The 23,239-nt window shown below is 51.6% G+C and overlaps 2 protein-coding genes and 1 long non-coding RNA gene across 12 annotated transcripts in view; 1 reads left to right on the forward strand and 2 right to left on the reverse strand.

Moving 5' to 3' along the window:
* Positions 1-6,374, reverse strand: part of CDK11B (cyclin dependent kinase 11B) — a 28,406-nt gene extending 22,032 nt beyond the window's left edge. The window contains exons 1-5 of one of the 5 annotated variants that reach the window (XM_012467898.2): positions 6,268-6,374; positions 4,447-4,570; positions 4,328-4,374; positions 2,996-3,111; positions 160-287 (exon numbers count right to left, since the gene is read on the reverse strand). In XM_012467898.2, coding sequence (XP_012323321.1) covers positions 160-287; positions 2,996-3,111; positions 4,328-4,336 — 253 coding nt within the window. In that variant the 5' untranslated portion in view covers positions 4,337-4,374; positions 4,447-4,570; positions 6,268-6,374. Of the gene's footprint in view, positions 1-159; positions 288-2,995; positions 3,112-4,327; positions 4,375-4,446; positions 4,571-5,788; positions 5,867-6,267 lie in introns of those variants that run through there. The other 4 variants (XM_012467897.2, XM_012467895.2, XM_064371959.1 and 1 more) reach the window with 4 other exon arrangements.
* A 2,396-nt stretch (positions 6,375-8,770) lies between these two features.
* On the forward strand, positions 8,771-14,863 carry LOC135273066 (uncharacterized). Its single transcript, XR_010340945.1, has 3 exons — positions 8,771-11,395; positions 11,540-11,804; positions 14,289-14,863. It is a non-coding gene; the product is annotated as an uncharacterized LOC135273066 (long non-coding RNA).
* Positions 12,478-23,239, reverse strand: part of SLC35E2B (solute carrier family 35 member E2B) — a 30,153-nt gene continuing 19,391 nt past the window's right edge. For all 6 annotated transcript variants that reach the window (XM_012467890.2, XM_012467893.2, XM_012467892.2 and 3 more), the window contains 4 exons: positions 19,908-19,961; positions 19,467-19,539; positions 17,185-17,330; positions 12,478-12,814 (listed from right to left, as the gene is read on the reverse strand). In XM_012467890.2, coding sequence (XP_012323313.2) covers positions 12,577-12,814; positions 17,185-17,330; positions 19,467-19,539; positions 19,908-19,961 — 511 coding nt within the window. In that variant the 3' untranslated portion in view covers positions 12,478-12,576. The remainder of the gene's footprint in view (positions 12,815-17,184; positions 17,331-19,466; positions 19,540-19,907; positions 19,962-23,239) is intronic.

The following is a 23,239-nucleotide window of genomic DNA, read 5'->3' on the forward strand; positions in this document are numbered from 1 at the left end:
AAAATGGAATAGACTTCTCAACAGTCTGGAACACATGGATGCTTTTAGCTAGAGCTCTCTCTCTTCTTTTTCAGTGGTGCTCTGGGGAAGGCAGAAGAGTAGGAATAGGAAAGAAATCACACTTGAACACGACGTCAAAGAAAAAAAATGCTTCTGTACCCCCTTCTGCTGAATGGCTACGATGCCTACGTTTCTCTTTTCTCTTTTCATCTTTTCTGTGATGAGCTTTTTCTTTCCGAGACATTTGCTGGGGTGGTTTGATGGCCAAAGAATCATCTTCTTCTCCTCTGAAATAAAACACAACAGCACCACATCATGCTTGAGAAAGTGGTAAGAAGCATAAGGTTTCTCCAACCCAGAAAAATGCAAGATTCAGCTAAGAATGAAGCTGAAACATCATTAAAAAAATTACATGAAGCCAGGTGAGGTGGCTCACGCCTGTAATCCCTACACTTTGGAAGGCTGAGGCACGCGGATCACAAGGTCAGGGATTTGAGACCAGCCTGAGCAACATGGTGAAACCGGGTCTCTACTTAAAAATACAAAAATTAGCCAGGTGAGGTGGTGCACACCTGTAATCCCAGCTACTTGGGAAGCTGAGGCAGGAGAATTCCTTGAACCTGGGAGGCAGAGGTTGTGGTGAGCCATTGCACTCCAGCCTGGGCAACAGAGCGAGACTCTATCTCAAAAAAAAAAAAAAAAGAAATTTATGTGAATTCCTGAACTTTAGGTGTTTTAAGATTCAGATGAAAACCCTAAGGAATCGACGTTGTGTGGAGAGGGAAGGAAACGCCTCCCAGAGGACCTGCAGGGGTGAGGGCAGGTTCACTCGCTTGACTGTGGTGACAGTTTCATGGGCATGTATATATATATCATATTTAGTTTTTTGTCAGCCTAGGCAACAAAATTAATTAACTAATTAATTAATTAATTTATTTATTTTTCTGTCACCCAGGCTGGAGTGTAATGGTGCAATCTCAGCTCACTACAATCTCCACCTCCCAGGTTCAAGCGATTCTCCTGCCTCAGCCTCCCAAGCATCTGAGACGAGAGGCACCCACCATAACGCCCAGCTAATTATTTTTAGTAGAGATGGGGTTCACCATGTTAGCCAGGCTGGTCTCGAACTTCTGACCTTATGATCTGCCCGCCTCAGCCTCCCAAAGTGCTGGGATTACAGGCATGAGCCACAGGTTCAAGCAATTCTACTGCCTACAGGTATGCATCACCATGCCAGGCTAATTTATATATTTAGAGTGGAGATGCGGTTTCACCATGTTGGCCAGGCTGATGTTGAACTCCTGATCTCAGGAGATCCGCCTGCCTCGGCCTCCCAAAGTGCTGGGATTCCAGGCGTGAGCCACCGCTCCCAGCCATTCACACCGCATTTAAATATGGGCAGCTCATTTTATGTTATTTATTCCTTAATGAAGCTGTTCAAAGATTCTACACTTTTGGCAGGGTGCGGTGGCTCACGTCAGTAATCCCAGCAGTTTGGGAGGGTGAAACGGGCAGAGTACCTGAGGCTAGAAGTTTAAGACTAGCCTGACCACAGTGTGAAACCCAGTCTCTACTAAAAATACATAAAAAACAAAAATGTAGCTGGGCATGGTGGCACTTGCTTGTAATACCAGCTACTCAGGAGGCTATGGCAGGAGAATCACTTCAACCCAAAAGCAGAGGCACGTAGCACATTCTACGTCCTTGTACTTTAACCAAGATACCTGTGCTGAGCGTGCCCACAGGCATATCACAGCTCGCCACTGCTTTCACCTGTTTAAAAAAGTTTTAAGGCCAGGCACGGTGGCTCCCGCCTGTAATCCCAGCACTTTGGGAGGCCGAGGTGGGCGGATCACGAGGTCAAGAGATCGAGACCATCCTAGCCAACACGGTGAAACCCCATCTTTACTAAAAATACAAAAATTAGCCGGGCATGGTGGCACATGCCTGTAGTCCCAGCTACTTGGGAGGCTCAGGCAGGAGAATTGCTTAAACTCGGTAGGCGGAGGTTGCAGTGAGCCGAGATCATGCCACTGTACTCCAGCCTGGTGACAGAGCGAGACTCCATCTCAAAAATAAAAAATAAAAAAGTTTTAAGTTGTTAGCCAATTCGGTTTTAGTTTAAATTGTGAGGTCTGGCTCCAGCCGACGGAGATCACACACAGCAGCAAGGACGACCCCAACGCGTAAGGGATGAACATGTCTGCTTTCCCTTTGTTCGCTGTACTCTCGTGTAGATGGCTAGGGAGGGTACGCCTCCTGCAGTCCAGAAAGTAAAAACTGCTTTACTGAGCAATCCGTTGTCTCCGTCCTCATTTTTCTTTGTGGCGCCTACCATCTGTTTCCCACAATGGCCATGAGTGGCACCTGGCTATAGCAGGGAAACTCATTTGGTTTTTCTCATCTTCTTCCTTTTTTATCTTGTGTAGAGACGAGGTCTCCCTATGTTGCCCAGGCTGTTCTCAAACTCCTCAGGCTCAAGCGATCCACCTGCCTTGGCCTCCCAAATTGCTGGGATTACAGGCATGAGCTACCACACCTGGCCAGTATGAGCATTCCTGATCGGCGGCCCTCAGGTATCTTTCAGCATTCTACCTTATTTGCGCAAAATCTTCTCCTTTTTTTTTAAGATGGGGTTTCACCATGTTGGCCAGACTGGTCTCGAATTCCTGACCTCAGGTGATCCGTCTGCCTCAGCCTCCCAAAGTGCAGGGATTACAGGCGTGAGTCAATGGGCCCAGCCTGTGCAAAATCTTATATAGTAAATTTTATTAAGCATTTTAACACATGGCAAACTTCTTTACGGGAAGAAAGGGCAAGGGCATGAGGTGACAACGCATACTAAATGAGAGTCAGTCACGAGGGTGATATAAACCTAAAGGTACAACAATACGCCGTCACAGCAACCCTAGGAGAGACGGGCCAGGCCACGGCTGTGTACAGCGCTCAGTGTCTTCTGCTGCCAGTCGCCCTGGTGCTTCTGCACAGCGCTCACCTGTCTTCCATGGAGTCTTCTCTTCTGTACGGGGAGTTCCTTATCGTGATCTCCATGCGGTGGTCTCTCAGCTCCCCCTCCTCAAGGGAGTCCCGCTTGGAATCCCGGTCATCAGACTAAGAAGCAAAGAGAAAGTTCATCATTTTCTATATAGATCAATTCTTTTTTATTTGTAGATACAAGGATTTTTAATGATAATCAAACCTGGCCAACATCCAAAAACAATCTTTCGTGTATACTCTGAATGTTACAACATATAGAAAGCTTTCATTCAAATTCCATGACATAAAAATTACAACTCCCTGTAATCGAAAACCTGAGATGAGAAATTAAAAAACAGCATGCATGACAAGGGACATCAGATTCTATGCCAAGTATGTTAGTTGCTTATATGAACCAAAAATGAGTCTTAAGGAATACTTTAGAAACCAAATACTTGGTGCCACCTCAAACGGTACAGGCACACCCTGGAGATGTTTTAGGCCTGGCTCCAGTACACCACAACAAAGTGAGTCGCACGAGCGCTTTGGTTTCCCATGCACATGAAAGTTGGTTTAGGCCGAGGCCGGTGGCTCAAGCCTGAAATCCCAGCACTTTGGGAGGCCGAGGCCGGTGGATCACCTGAAGTCAGAGTTTGAGACCAGCCTGACCAACAGGGTGAAACTCCGTCTCTACTAAAAATACAAAAATTAGCTGAGCATGGTGCCAAGCATCGGTAATCCCAGCTACTCGAGAGGCCGAGACAGGAGCATTGTTTGAACCCGGGAGGCAGAGCTTGCAGTGAGCCGAGATCGTGCCAATGCACTGCAGCCTGGGCAATGCAGCAAGACTCCATCTTAAATAAAAAAAAAGCTAACAAAGTGAGCACATGCTATTGGAAAAATGCTCGATGCAGAGTTGCCACAAACCTTAAATCTGGAAAAATTACAGTATCTGTGAAGCGAAGTGCAATTAAACAAGGTATGCCGTACTCGCAAACATCCCAGAATGTCAGGAATCTTACCGAAAGACGACTTTGCCAATTCCTCTTACCAAATTACTAAAGAGCTTTTCTGAATACACTGATGCAAACCAAGAAGGACGTAAAACATTTCTATTAATTTCAAGGCAAGTTCCCACTATATTAAAAATACTTGGAAATAGTATTATGAATACACCAATAATGAAATGAGAAAAATGAGTCCAATTTTCCTAATGACTTAACGTTCAAAATATTTTGTTCTCCACATATGCCCAATCTAGATACAGCTTTAGTGTCCTAACAATCTGCCTTAATTGTTAACTGAATATCTGAATGTCTTTGGTAATTTTTAGAATAGATTTTGGGCTCACCTGTGACATTTGGAAGTACAAAATAACTTCACCGAAGAAGCGTTGTTCTAATGGAAAAATGAGGGCAAAGAAATTAAATCTCCTTTAAGAAAACCACTTACTTAAAAAACATGGCTTACATTTTTTAAGCGTTTTATCTCTGCTTTCTCCTCTTGTTCCTTCCTTCGTTTCTTTTCCTGAAGAATTTCATCTAAAGTTTTCACTTTCCAAGAGTCCTTTTCATCACCCATTTGAGTTAAAACACTGCAAAAAGAAAAATAATTCAGCCTACATCAGGACACAGCAAGCTATGGTTAGATGCTCCATTGTTCCTGAACACTTGAACTTAGTCACTTTTGGATTCAGAATAAATCCTCATTAAGAATGAGAAGTTTGGCCGGGCGTGGTGGCTCACGCCTGTAACCCCAGCACTTTGGGAGGCCGAGGCGGGTGGATCACGAGGTCAGGAGATCGAGACCATCCTGGTCAATATGGTGAAACCCCGTCTCTACTAAAAATACAAAAAATTAGCTGGACATGGTGGTGGGTGCCTGTAATCCCAGCTACTCAGGAAGCTGAGGCGGGAGAATCGCCTGAACCCAGGAGGCGGAGGTTGCCGTGAGCCGAGATCACGCCATTGCACTCCAGCCTGGGTAACAAGAGCAAAACTCCGTCTCAAAAAAAAAAAAAAAGAATGAGAAGTTTTGGCCAGGCACAGTGGCTCAAGACAGTAATCCTAGCACTCTTAGAGGCCGAGGACGAAGGACTGCTTGAGCAAAGGACTTGAAGACCAGCCTGGGCAACATGGCAAAACCCCCTCTCTACAAAAAATACAAAAATCAGTCAAGTGTGGTGTCGTGCGCCTGTATTCCTGGCTACTTAGGGAGTTGAGGCAAGAGGATCACTTGAATTGGAGAACTCAAAGCTACAGTGAGCCAAGATTGCCACTGCACTCCAGCTTGGATGACAAAGACTCAGTCCATTTTTTAAAAAAAGCTTAAGTTGTAGGCTAAAGCAGGTGGATCTCAAGGTCAGGAGTTGAAGACCAGCCTGGCTAACACGGCGAAAGCCTGTCTCTAGTAAAAATACAAAAATTATCTGGGCGTGGTGGAGGGTGCCTGTAATTCCAGCTATTCGGGAGGCTGAGGCAGGAGAATCCCTTCAATCCAAAAGGTGGAGGTTGCAGTGAGCCGAGACAGAGTCACCGCACCCCAGTATGGGCTACAGAGCAAGACCTTGTCTCAAAAAAAAAAAAAAAAAGGATAAGTTGTAAGCCAGGCAAAGTGGCGGGCGCCTGTGCTTCTAGGTACTGTGCAAGCTGGGACAGGAAGACCGCTGGAGCCCGGGAGTTGCAGTGTGCTCACAAACGGCCACAGCACTGTAGCATGGGTGACGAGAAGGGAGACGGGCTCTGAAAGATGGCTGCTTGAAATCAAAGCTCCTTTCCGTCACTCTTGGATGGTCTTGGGTAACGTAATTCACCTGTTTAGTCTTCTGCACAAGCAGGAGAACACCATCTACGTGACAGTATCGCCCGCGGATTGAAGATCACCCATTTAAAGGCTCTTAGCTCACGACCTGCCACTCAGCAAACACTGCTTTCGCTGTCAGAATCCGCTAGAAAGATCATCTGGACTACGTGAAGCCACGAGCACACTGGACAGCTGCCCCTGGAGGCCGCGGTGGAAAGTGCTCCGAGATGCGCTCGCGGACAAGGCCACCTGACCCGGGCGCGGGGCTATTTCCTGGGGTTCAGCCTGGCGGACGCTGGCTCCAGGGAGCGTTTGGGCCCGCCGCCTCCGCCACCCGAAGTTCCGCGCGGGATCAGACTGGCCGGGGAAGCGAGGCTGTCGCCCGGCCCCGGCCCACGTCCGCCCAGCTCTGAGTCTCGCTCGGATGGGAGACCAGTGTGCGCAGTTCTCGTCGCGCTCCCACATCTAGTCCGCCCAATCGCCACTCACCCCTACGTCGCCGCCGCCGCCGCCACCGGTCCCGGAGCCTGAGAAGAAACAGCGAACAGCGACCGGCGCGCGCGCCAGGAGTGTCGTCACTTCCTGCTTTGGCGCCTAATGATGACGTGTAGCCGGCCTCCGCCGCAAAACTCGAGACCAAGACTGGGGCTCGCCCGGAGCGGCACTTCCTGTGTCCGCGGAGCGGCACTTCCTGTGTCGGCGCGGACTGATAAGACAGCGTTTGCTCAGATCCAGGACTCCAGAAGAATCAGCGCCTTGAGCCGCAATTCCTACTTCGGCGCGGGCTGGTGACGCACGAATCAGGGCGCCGAGCGCAGCGATTCCTGCTTTCGCAGCAGTTTGCGCCTGCGCGGAACGCGTGGCCGGCCGCCGGAGCCCGACTGCGACCGTTCAGGCAGCGGTGCCCGCTCCGGCCGCGAGGCCAGCGAGTAGAGTGCCTTGGCTTGGGCCGCCGCAATGGAACCCCTTGACCCCTGGGGCCCCCAGTCTGGCGGGTGTGTGGAGCCCGCCCCATTGACATGCTGGTGACCTCGTGAGATGCGTTTGTAACTGTGCGTCTTGTAAAGGCCCATCCCGGAGTTTTAATCTGAACCTTACGCAAAAGCAGGGCAGGGAGAGCTTTTACGATGTGATTTTATTTATTTGTGTATTTATTTTACAGTCGGAGTCTCGCTCTGTCGCCCAGGCTGGAGTGCAGTGGCGCGATCTCGGCTCACTGCAACCTTCTCATCTCGGGTTCAAGCGATTCTCCTGCCTCAGCTTCCCGAGTAGCTGGAACCAGAGGCGCCCAGCTAATTTTTGTATTTTTGGTAGAGACGGGTTTCTCCATGTTGGCCAGGCTGGTCTCGAACTCCTGACCTCAGGTGATCCACCCTTCTTGGCCTCCTAAAGTGCTGGGATTACAGGCGTCAGCCACCACGCCTGGCCTTTTACAATGTAATTTTTATTTTATTTTTTTGAGACGGAATCTCGCTCAGTGGCCGGATCTCGGCTCACTGCAACCTCCGCCTCCCGGGTTCAAGCTATTCTCCTGCCTCAGCCTCTTAAGTAGCTGGGATTACTGGCATGCCCCACCATGCCCAGCTAATTTTTGTATTTTCAGTGGAGACAGGGTTTCACGTGTTGGTCAGGCCGGTCTCAAACTCCTGACCTCGTGATCCGCCCACCTTGGCCTCCCAAAGGCTTGGGATCACAGGCGTGAGCCACCATGCCTGGCCTTTTACAATGTGATTTTAAAGCTGACAGTGGTTGTGCAGACAAACTGGGTAGCTCCCAAGGCCCCACTCCAAGCCTATGGAATCAGAACCTTCCAGGAGAGGCGGACAAAACGAGTGATTTCCTTTCCACGTCAGGTTATCTTGTTGACTTGAAAAGTCACATCCTGAGTCTCAGGACGGAGACCATGGGAGGTACACAGCCGCATTTACTGGGCCTGAAATAGGAAAATGTAAAATGGGACAAGAAATTGACTAGGGCACAAGAAGGGCGACGGGTTCGGGAATTTTTTTCATCCTGGAATGAAATGCTTGTTTTGTGTACCCAAGCTCTCATGTTGCTTCCTGGGTTCTCGGTAATTGGGGAAATCTTTTTTTTGTTTGTTTTTAAGGGAAGTCTCGTTCTCTCATCCGGGCTGGAGTGCAGTGGCACGATATCAGGTAACTGCAACCTCCGCCTCTCGGGTTCAAGCGAATCTCCTGCCTCAGCCTCCCTAGTAGCTGGGACTACAGGCATGTGTCACCACACCTGGCTAATTTTTGTATTTTTAGTAGAGACGGGGTTTCGCCATGTTGGGCAGGCTGGTCTTGAACTCCTGACCTCAAGTGATCCTCCTGCCAGCCTCACAAATTTTTGGAATTACAATCATGAGCCACCGCAGCCGAATGAAACTCTCCATTTTACCCTTCCTTTGTGAAATCTGTGAGTACCCAAATGCAGCCATTTATGTCAAACCCTAAGAAAATCGATGCTGGAGGCCACAAGGAGGGGGTGGCCTTGCGCTTGTGCTTGTAATGGGAGCTGCCACAAAGGCCTTTCCCAACCAGAAGTTTGGGTTAATCCACTTCTGTGAAGACCCTCTGTGAGCAACAGCCAGCCCCACCAGTTAACAGAGGCCACCACCGCACAGGCTCCCGTCGCCACTGATGTTTGTGTCAGGACAGCTGACGCGGGCTTCCTTCTGCCTTCAGAAGCTTGCCCTTGTCCCAGCCCCTGAGATGAGCCTGTGGACGAACGCTGGATTGCAATCCTTTGCTGTTCACAAACAGCCTCTTCTTTTTGAGAATTGGTTTGTCTGGCTCATTTCAGGTTGCTAGAAGCTGGCGTAGGCAGTAAGAAGCCAGCCTTGATCATTTCGGTAGCATAAACACCGGAGTACAGAAGGAAAACAAAGCTTAGTCCATATTTAACATTTATTTTACTTTGCTGAGCAAAAATCATAGCGGCTACCATGGCTGCTTAGTTTAGACAAAGATAACAAGGAGGCATCCACAGGATCAACCTATCACCACAGCCGAATTAACCAGTGACTCCCTAAGTTAACAGAACCATTTGCTAGAAAGCACTAGTCTAGTAATAGAAATACTGAAATGGGGCACGTAGAAAACACTATAAACATAGGATGTACTTTTAGTTCTCCATAGTTTGGTATAAAGGAAATAGAATTTAGCTCTGACGTAGAAGATCGCTAACGAACTTTCAAGTTTTCCTGTGTGGGGAAAGTTGCCCTGACTGTCCCTTTTCAAGGTGGAGCCTCCCAACACCACGTGGGCAGGTCAAGACTCTCACATCTGCAGTCAGTCTGAAAAAGCAAGTCAGCTGAATGCCACTTTCAGCTGAAAGGCAAACGAAATAGAAAACAAACAGAAAAGGACTTTGCTAGTTGGAACAGTTTCCAACCGAGTTTCCACGAACAAGGATCTGGCAGTCATCAAACTGACAGAGGTGGTGCACAGGGAAAATGGAAGAAAGACTTCAGAGAGAGCAAAGCTGCAGGTTTCTGTGCTCTGAGGGTTCTTAGAGTAGATGACCCACTCTTGTATCCTCAGCCAGGACACAGAGAACTAGCCAGATTTATCGGGGAGCTGGGACACTCTCATTCTATGAACTAAGGCCCCAGCAGTGTGTGTATGTATGTTGGGAAATAATGCCCTTAGTACAATGTTGGGCAAGGCAAAAGAGAAGTCTATTTGTATCTGTAATGACGGTCTCCCTTACTTCTTCCAACAGTGAAGTATTTTCAGGCCTCAGGACATCATTTGGACAGATGGGAAAAGCTGTCTTCCTCCCATGACTCCCACTGACCCACCTAAGTGATCCTTAGGCGAGCAGAGCTCACTGGTTTTGTGGCAAGGGCTTTAAAGGCACGCTACAAAGCAGGGCTCCACTGGGCTGATGTTCTTTGTACAGCTTTTTAAGATTACTGCTTCTGACTCAGCATGTTAATTTTTCACAAATTACACATTTTGGGTTGTGCAACAGTGTTCTCCTCTTTCCAAGCAGGCAGATATTTAATAGTCACACAGGGAATTGTGACTGTTGGATTTTCAAAATCTTTTTATGCCGTTCAGTAGGGGGTTTCCTTGAAAGCCAGAGAGCTGCACATCTGTAAGTATCGATGCAAGCAAGCAGATGAACCAGTCCAGGAGGTGGTTCAAGAGTTGTGTGTGTTTACAAAGGCACAGACAGTGACGATGGGCACACCCAATGGAAGTCACAACACGCGGTGCCAGTGTTTCTGTAAGCACATCTGTGACCATTCAACAAGAACTTACTATTCTATAAAAGCGTTAGACAGAGTGATTTAAAAAATGTGTCTGTACAGTCGTTAACATGGCCCAGCCAGGCCTTGGACTTTGCCTGTGGTGCTGGGCTGTTCTGGGAATGCCGTGAAGACTGGTGACTGGAAACCAACTTGGGCGTGGAGAGGCAACTGAGAGGGAGGGGACGGCACGCCCGGGTAAGGGCACAGCGCTGGCCACCGCATGGCTCCAGGCTCCCTCTGCCAGGATGAGGAAGAGGCCGCAGAGCAGCGTTACACAGGAAATCACCCTACTTGTTAATATTTGGAAAAACATCTGTCTGGTCCACAAACAGAATATCAAAACAGGCTGGAAGCTCCTTGTGAGGGTGGAGGGCAGGGCACCACAGGACGTGCACCGGAAATTCCAAAGGTGCTCAGAACCAGGCGTCTGCACCTCTCCTTACACCAGACCAGTGTTCAAAGAGGCCAGTGGGAAACCTGGCAGCCACATTCTCCACGAGGAGGTGGACAGGGCCACCCTGGGGGTTGCTTTCAATTCTGGTGCTCACAGATCACCAACCCCCACCCATGCCACCTCCAGGGCATTTTCTTTCCATTAGCTTTTGAGGAAAGAGAAATGGAATCCCAGGGAAAGTCACATGAGAAAGTATCTTCACGGTGCAGTGGGCACACACCGGCCTGTCCTCCACACCCAGGTTAGTGGTTTTATAAAAGTGGCTGGAAGCAGGTGCCGTGGTACACGTCTGTATTCCCAACACTACGGGAGGCTGAGTCATACAGGAAAGACTGCTTGAGCCCAGGAGTTCAAGACCAGCCTGGGCAACACAGTGAGATCCCCATCTACAAAAAAATTTAAAAAAATGAGCCAGGCATGGTGGCATATGCCCGTGGTTCCAGCTACATGAGACTGAAGTGGGAGGACCGCTTACGCCTGGGAGGTCGAGGCTGCACCGAGCCAAGATCATGCCACTGTACTCCAGCCTGGGTGACAGAGCAAGACTGTCTCAAAAAAATAAAAAGGTTGCTTGTGGGTTAAAAAGACTCATCATCAGACTTTGAATAGGTAGATCTTATGAGTCATCATTATTGCTGTTTCTGGACGATTTTATGTTCAAGAGGGGCTATTTTTATATTTTCCAGGAGAGAAGCCAAATGGAAAACCAGGGAAGTGACCACGGGTGCCAGAGCTGAGAAGCAGGGCGAGGAAGTGAGACGTGGGGCCACCAACAAGCCCTGGAGCTGGCTGGCAGCAGACTGCACCAGCTGAGAAACATGCCGGGTGCGAGATGCAGGGTGAAGAGCTCAGGCACGGTCAGAAGCCTCTGCCCGACACACGGCTCCTCCTGCGCCCTCGGGGTGCGTGACCTAAGGAGGAAGGAGGAGCTGAGCTGGCCGGTGGCCGGCGTTGCAGGGCCACTGTCCCTTGGGGGGAGTGGGCTGGGGGGTGGGCACCTGACACAATGTGCCCCAGAAACATTCAGTGAGCGCTTCCTCTTTCAGCAAGGACCGAGTCTGTGTACACGCCACACAGCCCGAGCCATGAGCACTGCAACGTCCTGCCCAAGTGCTCACGTGGGGAAACGAACGGGTACTCGAGGATGAGACTGGAAGCAGTGGGCTCCGAGGGAGGACAGGCGCACCCCACAGCAACCTCAGAACAGCTTGCCTGATACTGAGTCCAAAAAAGAAAAGGAATGTACTCGTCTCCTCCCCTAGTTAAACACGAGGGGTTTGTCCTCAACCTCAGGGCTGGAAACCACCACAGGTAGGAGGGCAGGGGTGGGGCTCACACAGCCCAGGGTGTGGAAGGTGATGGGCAGGGAACCCCAGCGGGCGGGGGGCTCACACAGCCCAGGGCGTGGAAGGTGATGGGCAGGGCGCCCCAGAGGGGGGTCTCATGCAGCCCAGGGTGTGGAAGGGGTAGAGGACTTTCCTCTTCACAGCGTAACTGAAAGGCCTCCTAGTCACAGCCCGAGTGCCATCATAGCCTGGGACTGCGACGCCAGAGCCTGGGGCTTGCGATGCCTCTGGGACAGTCTGAGCCATGTGGGGTGAAGTTCTGAGCACCTGCGGTGGCAGCAGGAGACCCTTCAGTCCACTCCCATCGGCCCTGCTCTGTGGCCTCATGCGCAGAGCCAGTCTGCAGCTGGTCTAGGGCCTCAGGGCCTTTCAAGGCTGGTGTGGGAAGCTGAGTGCTCTCTCGGCTCTAGCAGGGAGCAGCTCTCGTTGGCACTGGACCCAGCTCTGGTTCCCGGTGGACCCTAGGGTGCTGCCCACGGAGGACATGGGCACCGTGCCCAGCATGGGAGCTGCAGAGGCCGTTTTCACATTACATGGGGATGGGCTCGGCTGACGCGGGCTCTGCTCTCCACTCCAGAAAGCTGATACCTGGAAGCCCATTTGCGTTTTCGCTGGTCTCCACCGGAAAACCGAGAAAGAAGCAGTAAAGGCCCAACTAAGCTCCCTGTGTCCTGCAGCCCAGTAGGGCCGTGGAGGAGGGCGTCCCTGCCTGTTTCCAGGGATGCGGCATCCTGCACTCAGGGGTGCTGCCTGGGGTCCTGGGTAAGCAGCGGCTCCCTGTGGTCCTCGGGCGCCTGGCTGGTGGCTGCAGCCAGGCTCTGCAGCGCCTCCTGCTGGTGCTGCCTGGCCTTGTTGTAGAGCAGGACCCCGACCGTCACCAGGGCTGTGCCAATGGCCGACAAGCTGGTGATCTTGTTGCCGAAAACGATCACGCTGAGCCAAATGGACAGGGCGTGCTTCACGGTGCTGGCGACGCTGCAGAGATGGGGGGTGGGGTCAGCCGGGGAGCTCAGGGTCAGGGTTACCTTGGCCGGCAGCCAGCAGCTCGCCTGAGCCTGGGTCTAGAGGCTGGGGTGCTCCGGGGGACCCAGGTGGTGGTGAGCTCTGCCCAGGGGGTTTGGGAACTTTGAGGGGGGCTTGCCTGCTCCCTCGTCCCTTCTTTCTTTTTTGCGGGGTGCTTTTCATTATTAAAAAAGTCAGAGGAAGAGAGGCCTGAGGAATAACCAAGTCCCATGATCTAGATGCAGGAATCCATGACATCCGCCTCATCAGCTTCATCCAGTTGAGGTGGGTCTCACGATGTTGCCCAGGCTGGTCATGAACTCCTGGGCTCAAGGGAACTTCTCCCCGTGGCCACCCACAGTGCTGGGATCACAGGTGTGAGCCACTGCACCCGGATGAAATATTTTTAAGTAATTTACAGATATTGTGACATTTCACCCCTGAGTGCTTCAGTCTGCTTGCTAAAGAACAAGAAAAAGATATTGGCTGAGCGCAGTGGCTCACACCTGTAATCCTAGTACTTTGGGAGGTCAAGGTGGATGGATCACAAGGTCAGGAGTTCAAGATCAGCCTAACCAACATGGTGAAACCCCATCTCTACTAAAAATACAAAAAAATTAGCTGGGTGTGGTAGCACGCGCCTGTAGTCCCAGCTACTCGGGAGGCTATGTCAGAGGAACTGCTTGAACCCGGGAGGTAGAGGTTGCAGTGAGCTGAGATCATGCCACTACACTCCAGCCTGAACTACAGAGCGAGACTCTCTCAAAAGAAAAAAAAAAAAAGAAAGAAAAGAAAAGAAAATGATATCATGACATTTCACCCCCGAGGGCTGCAGCCTGCTCTCTAAAGGACAAGAACACCTGCCACACACCCGCGGTGCCTGTGCAGCCCTGGGAACAACAATCCCCTGGGATCACCAGTTAGGTGAAAAAAGGCACCACATACAAAATGTTAGGGCTGTGCAAAAATAAAGGTGCCATGAAATACCCTTTGCAGACTTTCCATAATGAGGACTTGTGGCTCTTACAATATGAACTTAGATAAAACAAAAAAATACTACTGAAAAATAATTGGGCTGGGTGTGATGGCTCATACCTGTAGTCCCAGCACTCCGGGAGGCCAAAGGTGGGTGGATCACTGGAGGCCAGGCTGGTCCAAGACCAGCCTGGACAACACAGCAAGATCCCACCTCTAAAAAAAAAATTACAAGAATTAGCCTGGTGTGGTGGCAGACATCTGTTATCCCAGCTACTCAGGAGGCCGAGGCGGGAGGATCACTTGGCCAGGAGGCAGAGGTTGCAGTGAGCTGAGATGGCACCACCGCATTCCAGCCTGGGTGACAGAGCAAGAACCTATCTCAAGCAATAAAAAAAAAAAGAAAGAAAAGAAAAAGGTTTTCTTTTTTTGAACCATTGCTAACAATCACTAATGTTCGTTAAAACACTAGGTTTCAGGAGCATTTGGAAATAATTCCTGACCCTTAAAAGAAACAAGCTGGTGAGAGACAGTGACCAAGCCCAGGAGACCACCAGGAGTTCCAGAAAAACTCGGAAAGCACAGCCCTTCTTCCTATCTCTGAGACGCGTCCTGCTCAGGACTCAGGAAGCATGCGGCGAAGCAGTGCCATGGATGAGGCGACCCGGCGTGCGGCCTGCGGGACCTGCCGTGAGGAGGGGAATGCTCCTCAGCTGTGGAACACTGCTTGGCCGCGCACAGCCACCACCTCGGATGGGTATCTGCGAATTTACCACATTGACTTGGACCAGATGGAAAGCAGAGAAGAGGGACAGCCACACCTGAGTGCTCCCCACCCCCACCAGCCCTTACGTCTGCTTTTTCCTTTACATTTGGGGACAATTCTGCCTCCTCATGACAGATGAGAAGTTTCAGAAAAAAGGTCCACTGACTTCCACGGTAGGATATGAGGGGGCAGCTGCTGATACCAGCTGCATGGATTTCTACAGCTGCTGGTGACATAAGTTCATTCCTTTTTATTTGCTACCAAAAAGTCTCCAGCCTTATTGTTTTTTTGAGACGGAGTCTCTGTAGCCCAGGCTGGAGTGCAATGGCGTGATCTTGGCTCACTGCAACCTCCGCCTCATGGGTTCAAGCGATTCTCTCGCCTCAGCCTCCCAAGCAGCTGGGACTATAGGCGCCCACCACCACGCCTGGCTAATTTTTTGTATTTTAGTGAAGACAGGGTTTCACCATGTTGCCCAGGGTGGTCTTAAACCCCTGAGTTCAGCCGATCCGCCCGCCTCGGCCTCCCACAGTGCTGGGATTATAGGCGTGAGCCACTGCGCCTGTACTCCCAGCTATTTCGGAGGCTGAGGCGGGAGAATCACCTGAACCTGGGAGGCAGAGGTTGCAGTGAGACAAGATCACGCCACTGCACTCCAGCTCTGGGTGACAGAGCAAGACTCCATCTCAGGAAAAAATAAAAAATAAAACAATAAATTTAAAAAAAAAATTGCACCTTCATTCAATCTGTCCAGTCGGAAGTGGAAAGAAGCCGAAGGCTCCACGTCCCAGTCTCTACAGCTGCGCTCTGCGACACGGGAGCCAGGGGCCACAGGCGTCTATTCAAGCTCAAACTACAACACTCGGCTAGAAGTAAGAATTTGGTTCCTGTTACATTCTCCACATTTGAGGTGCGCAGAAGCCGTATACACCACTGTCTCCTGTACTGGACAGCCCAGAAGAGACCATTCCATTCCTGCAGACAACACTAGTGAAACGCTACGCGATCCTAGACAGACAAGTACTCCATTCCAAAAATCTTCAAAAGCAACGCCTTCTAGTGGGGGTTTCCCTAAAAACCTGTTTCACACAGTTTACAGTTTATTTCACATTTCTTTTTACCATTTCTTTTTTTTTTTTTCCTTTGAGATGGAGTCTCACTCCCATAATGCAGGCTGGAGTGTAGTGGTGTGATCTCTGCTCACTGCAAACTCTGCCTTCCAGGATCAAGCAATTCTCCTGCCTCAGCCTCCCGAGTAGCTGGGGTTAGAGGAGCCTGCCACCACATCCGGCTAATTTTTGTATTTTTAGTAGAGACGGGATTTCACCACGTTGGCCAGGCTGGCCTCGAACTCCTGACCTCAAGCAATCCGCCTGCCTTGGCCTCCCAAAGTGCTGGGATTTCAGGCATGAGCCACTGGGCCCAGTCTATCAGTTGCATTTCACACAGGATGCGTATGAAAAGGCCTAGTAATTACAGGGCATGGACACAGTCATCCCTGCAGAAAATCACGTGTCCCTTATAAAAACACCTGGACACCATGGTGGCTCACGCCTGTAATCCCAGCAATTTGGGAGGCCGAGGCGGGTGGATCACGAGGTCAAGAGATCGAGACCATCCTGGTCAACATGGTGAAACCCCGTCTCTACTAAAAATGCAAAAAAATTAGCTGGGCATGGTGGCGCGTGCCTGTAATCCCAGCTACTCAAGAGGCTGAGGCAGGAGAATTGCCTGAACCTAGGAGTCGGAGGTTGCGGTGAGCCGAGATCGCGCCATTGCACTCCAGCCTGGGTAACAAGAGCGAAACTCCGTCTCAAAAAAACAAACAAAAAAAAACACCTGGACACATTGAGGGAATGTGCTCTCTTTCCAGTTTCGCCAGGGGAGGAAGTTTTAAGGTCAAGAACTTCCCAGCACCACACCCCCTCCCACCTCTCTCCATCTGGGGGATTTAATGGTTTATGTTTGAATTTCACCGGTGCAGAAGTTCGAAGGAACTCCTTTCATTGGCCCGGGGTCTTAGAGAAAGTGGGGGTTCCTCCCAGGTTAAAAGTCCCCTTCTTCCACACCCCTTCGGACTTCATGTCTGGGTCCCTTCCACCAACACTCCCTTCATGGAAGCCGTCTTTCTCTCCCCTGGATTTCCCCTCTGGAGTCCCCTTCCACACTCTCTCGTGGAAGCCTGTCTTCCTCTCCTAAACTCCCATCTCTCTCTATCCCCTTCCATTCAGTGTGGAAGCTGCTTTCCTCTCCTGGATTCCATCTTTCTGGATTCTCCCACTCAGCGTGAGAGGAGCTTTCCTCCTCTGGTTTCCCCCTCTGGGAACCCTTCCCACTCAGCGTGAGAGCAGCTTCTCTCTCTTCCACTCAGTGTGAGCGTTAGCTTTTCTCTCTCCTCCTTTTTCTCTCTCTGCTTTAAAATAAATCACTTTGCATACACACTTTTGAGTCCGGCATTTACTGAACACTGCGCCGTGGTCCCCTCTCTCATTCTTGAGAGGACAGGAGACCAGGAGCCTGGAGAAACGTCCTCTCAGGGGAGCTGAGGGCACCGTGAACCCCAGTATTACACACTAACCTCCCGGCAAGTTCCTCGGCTCACCTGAAAGTCACAGGGGAGATTTTCCCCATGAGGGCGTAGGCGGTGACACTCTGAAGGTGGAACAGCACTCCGTCTGTCAGAAGCAGCAGCACGACGTCCTGGTTGTAGCTGAAGCTCTTCCCACTCCTCCCAATCACTGGGACGTCCTATGTGGAAAACAAAAGGATACTCTCTTGGGGTGTGTTTTCCATGTACTAATCATCTACCACGAACACCAGCGTCACTCCTGCGCGGTCACCGTGCAGAGCTGCCGACACTGAGGGCAGCTCTGGAAACGCCTCTAGGGGACAACTGAACTGCGCGCTCACCCGTTTGCTGTTTTTTTCTGTTTTTATTTTTTGCACTCATCAGTTTTCAACATGTGGATGTAAATGGCCAACAAGCACATGGAAGAGGCTGAACGTCACCGGTCACAGGAAAATGCAAACAGAAACCACAGTGAGGGGCCGGGCGCGGGGCCCACGCCTGCAATCCCAGCCGGACCAACATGGCAGAACCCCATTTCTACTAAAAATACACAAGTTAGCTGGGTGTGGTGCGCGCACCTGTAGTCCCAGCTACTCGGGAGGCTGAGGCAGGAGAATCCCTTGAACCCGGGAGGCGGAGGTTGCAGTGAGCTGAGATTGTGCCACTGCACTCCAGCCTGGGTGACAGAGCAAGACTCCATCTCAAAAAAAGAAATACACAAATAAGATAAAAAGGAAGGAAACTCTGATACATGCTACAACATGCATAAACCTCGAAAACGCAGGCTACGTGAAACAAGCCAGACACAGGACAGATGTGATTCTGCTTGTATGATGTCCTTAGAGTCGTCAAATTCAGAGACAGAAAGTGGCATAGGGGTGCCAGGGCTGGGGGACGAGAATGCGGAGTATTTAACGAGTACAGTGGTTCAGTTTTGCAAAATGAAAAGAGTTCTGGAGATGGGCGGCAGTGATGGCCACACACAGTATCAACGTACTTAATGTCACTCAGCTTACAGTGAAAAATAGCTAAAATGGCGGCCGGGAGTAGAGGCTCACGCCTGTTATCCCAGCACTTTGGGAGGTTGAGGTGGGCGGATTAAGAGATCAGGAGTTTGAGACCAGTCTGGCCAACATAGTAAAACCCCATCTCTACTAAAAATACAAAAAATTAGCTGAGCATGCTGGTGCACACCTGTAATCCCAGCTACTCAGGAGGCTGAGGCAGGAGAATCGCTTGAACCCAGGAGGCAGAGGTTGCAGTGAGCTGAGATCATGCCACTGCACTCCAGCCCGGGTGACAGTGAGACTCTGTCTCAAAAAAAAAGTTAAAATGATCCATTATATGTTTCACTGCCATAAGACTATTTAAACATGCAGTGTCTTTCAGTCAACCATTCCAATCCCAAGAACATACCCCAGAGAAATACCCTCATCTGAAAAAGAGAAGGACAGAAGCAGCTCTTCATTTTCTGTCCAGCAGTGAAAAGGGAAATCAAGTCCATGTCTGTCCATAGGGAGGGGAAGCGGCAGCGGGGGCAGGGGTACACTCCACATGTGGTCCTGCAGCCAGGGCCAGGTGCCCCGGTGTGGAGAAAAACGAGGTCTGCGAGACGCACACACACACCTCGGCTAAAGCTCCACGCCGCGTGTGGACGGACGCGTGTGTTCAGATCCACAGACGAGCTGGACTTGAGGTTTTGCTTCACCGACATCTGCTCTGCCGGCTATTCGACAGTGGGCACAGGATGCGTCCAATCAAGAGAAGCCGGGTGCAGTGGCTCACGCCTGGAATCCCAGCATCTTGTGAGGCCCAGGCAGGCGGATCACCTGAGGCCAAGAGTTTGAGACCAGCCTGGCCAACGTGGCGAAACCCCGTCTCTACTAAAAACACAAAAATTAGCAGGGCATGGTGGTGCATGCCTGTAATCCCAGCTACTTGGGAGGCTGAGGCAGGAGAATAGCTTGAGCCTGGGAGGTGGAGGCTGCAGTGAGCAGAGACTACACCTTTGTACTCCAGCCTAGGAGACAAAAACAGACTCTATTTAAAAAAAAAAGTTTTTCTAAGAAAAAAAGAAATTAAGCTACCCTAAAAGTCCTCTCAAGTCGAATCATGAAGAATCAAAACAAACACCACACAAAAATCTGAGGTGCAAAGCCCGAGCAGCTCCCTGGGCAGCTCAGCTAAGCAGGGCCCGCAGCGGAGCTGGGCGCGACCAGCCAGCGCACAGCCTGGAAAGGGAATTCGGTCTACTCCTGAATCGCCAGATAAGGCAGCTGGGCGTGCAAGGATGGGAGCCTGTTTCTGAAACCCACCGTGAAGAAGACCCGGGCTGGGACGAGCATGGCCACCGCGGCGGCGCTGGTGTAGAACTGGAGCTCCGGGGCCCTGTGGGCGACAGAACACGCTGGGCCCCCACCGTGTCCGGACTGGTGGCAAGAGAACATGCCCACTGCATCCGGAGAGGCCGAGTTCCCACACAGCTCCCTCACAGAAAGCCCACACCCAGGCAACCCAACCCATGACACGTTCACTCTCTTCCGAGCTGACGAGGGCCACCGTAGCTTCCCAGAAATGAAAAGGCAAACGAGCGCCAGGCTGGCTGAGGGGCTGCAGGGAGCAGCTGCCAACCAGGTGGGTCCCTCCGGAGCTTAGAGCGGAAGGGAGTCAGGTCTGAGGGGTGTCCTGACTCTTCAAGTGGGCAGGAAGTCCTTTTTGTCTTTGACTTGGAGATTTCAGTGATGAGTAATACTTACGAGAACCTGTATTTGTCCCCGCTGAGAAGCTTTTTTGAAAAAACATTTTGCAAACTAGAAGAAAGAAAAGAAGAAGGTAAGCATCAACACTAGCCCTTTGCACAGAGCATCGGGGGACGAGGTGTCTGCGCTCACATGAGCGGCGGGACAGCCAGACCTCAGTGGGCGGCTGCTGAACTGCCGAGCCGGCGCCTGGCCGGGGGTGTCCAGGCAGAGCACACAGGGAGGTTTACCCTGTAGAGGAGGGTAAACCGAGGCATTCAGAGAGCGAGCGATTTGCCTGAGGCTACCCATCGCTTAGCTGTCAGAGGGCCCCAAAGGCCCTGCCGGCCAGCACTTCACAGAACCCTCTTTTGAACAAAGAGCTCCTGTAAACCAGCACCTGCCACGGCACTTGGGGGTTCCCAAGGCGTTTGCACGGCGGAAAAAAAGACGAAGACCCCAGCAGAAAAACACGCAAAAGGCTCAAAATCAGGACACACAAACCACAGGGAAAAGAGATGGCCGCGGAGAAGACAGGACGTCCAGGTGCACGAGCGGCCGGACCAGAGCCCAGATGGCAACACGCTGCCCTGTGGACTTGAAACGGAGGCAGGGTGAGCCTTTTCAGAGATATTTTAATTAATTAGCTTATTCATTTTAGAGGTGGGGTCTTGCTCTGTTCCCAGGCTGGAGCGCACAAGCGTGATCACGGCTCACTGCAGCCTCCTCCTCCTGGGCTCAACTGATCCTCCCACCTCAGCCTCCCAAGTAGCTGGGACTACAGGTACGTGCCAACATGCCCAGCTAATTTTTCAAGTGGAAAAGCTTTTACTTTTTAAATTTATTTTTATTTTTAAATAAACTAATAGGCTGGGCGCAGTGGCTCATGCCTGTAATCCCAGCACTTTGGGAGGCTGAGGTGGGCAGATCACCAGGTCAAGAGATCAAGACCATCCTGGCCAACATGGTGAAACCCCATCTCTACTAAAAATACAAAAATTAGCCAGGTGTAGTGGCAGACACCTGTGGTCCCAGCTACTTGGGAGGCTGAGGCAGAAGAATCGCTTGAACCCAGGAGGTGGAGGTTGCACTGAGCCGAGATTGTGCCACTGCATTCCAGCCTGGCGACAGAGCAAGACTCCGTCTCTAAAAATAATAATAAAAAAATAAAATAAGAGAGGGCTGGGTGAGGTGGCTCACGCCTGTAACCCCAGCACTTTGGAGGTTGAGGCAGGTGGATCAACTGAGGTCAGGAGTTCAAGACCAGCCTGGCCAACATAGTGAAACCCTGTCTCTACTAAAAATATAAAAATTAGCTGGGCTTCATGGCGGGCGTTAGCTAGGCATGGTGACACATGCCTTTACTCTCAGTTACTTGGGAGGCTGAGGCAGGATAATTGCTTGAGCCTGGGAGGCGGAGGTTGCAATGAGCAGAGATCATGCCATTGCATTCCACCCTGGGCTACAGAATGACACACAGTCTCAAAAAACAAAATAGTAGTAGTAACAGAGACACGGTCTTGCTGTGTTGTCCAGGCTGGTCTCAAGCTCCTGACCTCAGGTGATCTGCCCGCCTTGGCCTCCCAAACTGCTGGGATTATAGGCGTGAGCCACCGTGCCCAGCAAATTATTATTTTTACTTAGCTACGTTATTCAAAATCTCCCCGTGAACCTGCCTTACTTATTAGTGATAATAATGATGAACTCTCGGACAGTGTTGGTGGGGTGTTTCATTTCTCAAAAGCAGGAGAAGCCTGGGAACAGAAGCCCGGGAGGAGGCGAAACCCAGGAGGAGGAGAAGCCCTGGAGCAGGAGAAGCCCAGGAGGAGAAGCCCCGGTGCAGGAGAAGCCCTGCAGCAGGAGAAGCCCAGGAGGAGAAGCGCCGGAGGAGGAGAAGCCTGGGAACAGAAGCCTGGGAGGAGGCAAAGCCGGGGAGGAGGAGAAGCCCCGGAGCAGGAGAAGTCCCGGAGCAGGAGAAGCCCGGGAGCAGGAGAAGTCCCGGAGCAGGAGAAGCCCGGGAGCAGGAGAAGCCCCGGAGCAGGAGAAGCCCAGGAGCAGGAGAAGCCCTGGAGCAGGAGAAGCCCAGGAGCAGGAGAAGCCCCAGAGGAGGAGAAGCCCTGGAGGAGGAGAAGCCCAGGAGCAGGAGAAGCCTGGGAACAGAAGCCTGGGAGGAGGCGAAACCCAGGAGGAGGAGAAGCCCTGGAGCAGGAGAAGCCCAGGAGGAGGAGAAGCCTGGGAACAGAAGCCTGGGAGGAGGCGAAACCCAGGAGGAGGAGAAGCCCAGGAGGAGAAGCCCAGGAACAGGAGAAGCCCCGGAGGAGAAGCCCCAAAGCAGGAGAAGCCCCGGAGCAGGAGAAGCCCTGGAGGAGGAGAAGCCCCGGAGCAGGAGAAGCCCCGGAGGAGGAGAAGCCCCGGAGGAGGAGAAGCCCCGGAGTAGAAGCCCAGGAGCAGGAGAAGCCGCGGAGGAGGAGAAGCCCAGGAGCAGGAGAAGCCACGGAGGAGGAGAAGCCCCAAAGCAGGAGAAGCCCCGGAGCAGGAGAAGCCCTGGAGGAGGAGAAGCCCTGGAGCAGGAGAAGCCCCGGAGGAGGAGAAGCCCCGGAGTAGAAGCCCAGGAGCAGGAGAAGCCGCGGAGGAGGAGAAGCCCAGGAGCAGGAGAAGCCACAGAGGAGGAGAAGCCCAGGAACAGGAGAAGCCCCGGAGGAGGAGAAGCCCGGGAGCAGGAGAAGCCCCGGAAGAGAAGCAGCCCAGGAGCAGTCGGTCATTCTGAAAGGGCAGGTTTTGCCAGGGCTGAAGTGTGGCTATTAACGGCATGGCAGAGACACAGATGCTCAATTCTGAGTGCATCTGTATAGCCCCCAAGTGCAGCATCCAGCCCTCTTCTCTGCTGTGTGACAAGGACGCAAGTAACAGGGCCCTCTCCTCTGGGACTCTGCCACGCGCTGTCCTCACCATGGGAGTCAGCCTCTCATCCTGCCATCGTGACACCAGGACTCAGACGGCCACCAAGGAAGCAGAGGATCCGCCTGACCCGGAGGCCATGCAGCTCCCGAATGGGGAGCACTCGCCGCAGGGATTGTCCCTGCTCCGGCTGTGAGGCGGCCGCGTGAAGACACAGGCAGCCACACCGAGCGACACACACTGCTGAGTGCACGCCGGCCTTTCAGCGTTTATCAGCTGTGTCTCCATGGTTAGCATTTTAAGTATCAAGGCCGTGTATCCTGAAATTTTGGCTTGTTTCTAAGAAAAAATTACCTTACGAGGACACCTAGCATTTTGCTCTGTAGGAAAAGGCAGAATAGAATGGACCAGCTTTGACTGACAGGAGAAATTCTCAGCTCATCTGCAAGCCC

Source organism: Aotus nancymaae, unplaced genomic scaffold, assembly GCF_030222135.1.
Source record: "Aotus nancymaae isolate 86718 unplaced genomic scaffold, 86718_ANA_hifiasm-v0.15.2.pri h1tg000250l, whole genome shotgun sequence".
Taxonomy (NCBI): Eukaryota; Metazoa; Chordata; class Mammalia; order Primates; family Aotidae; genus Aotus; species Aotus nancymaae.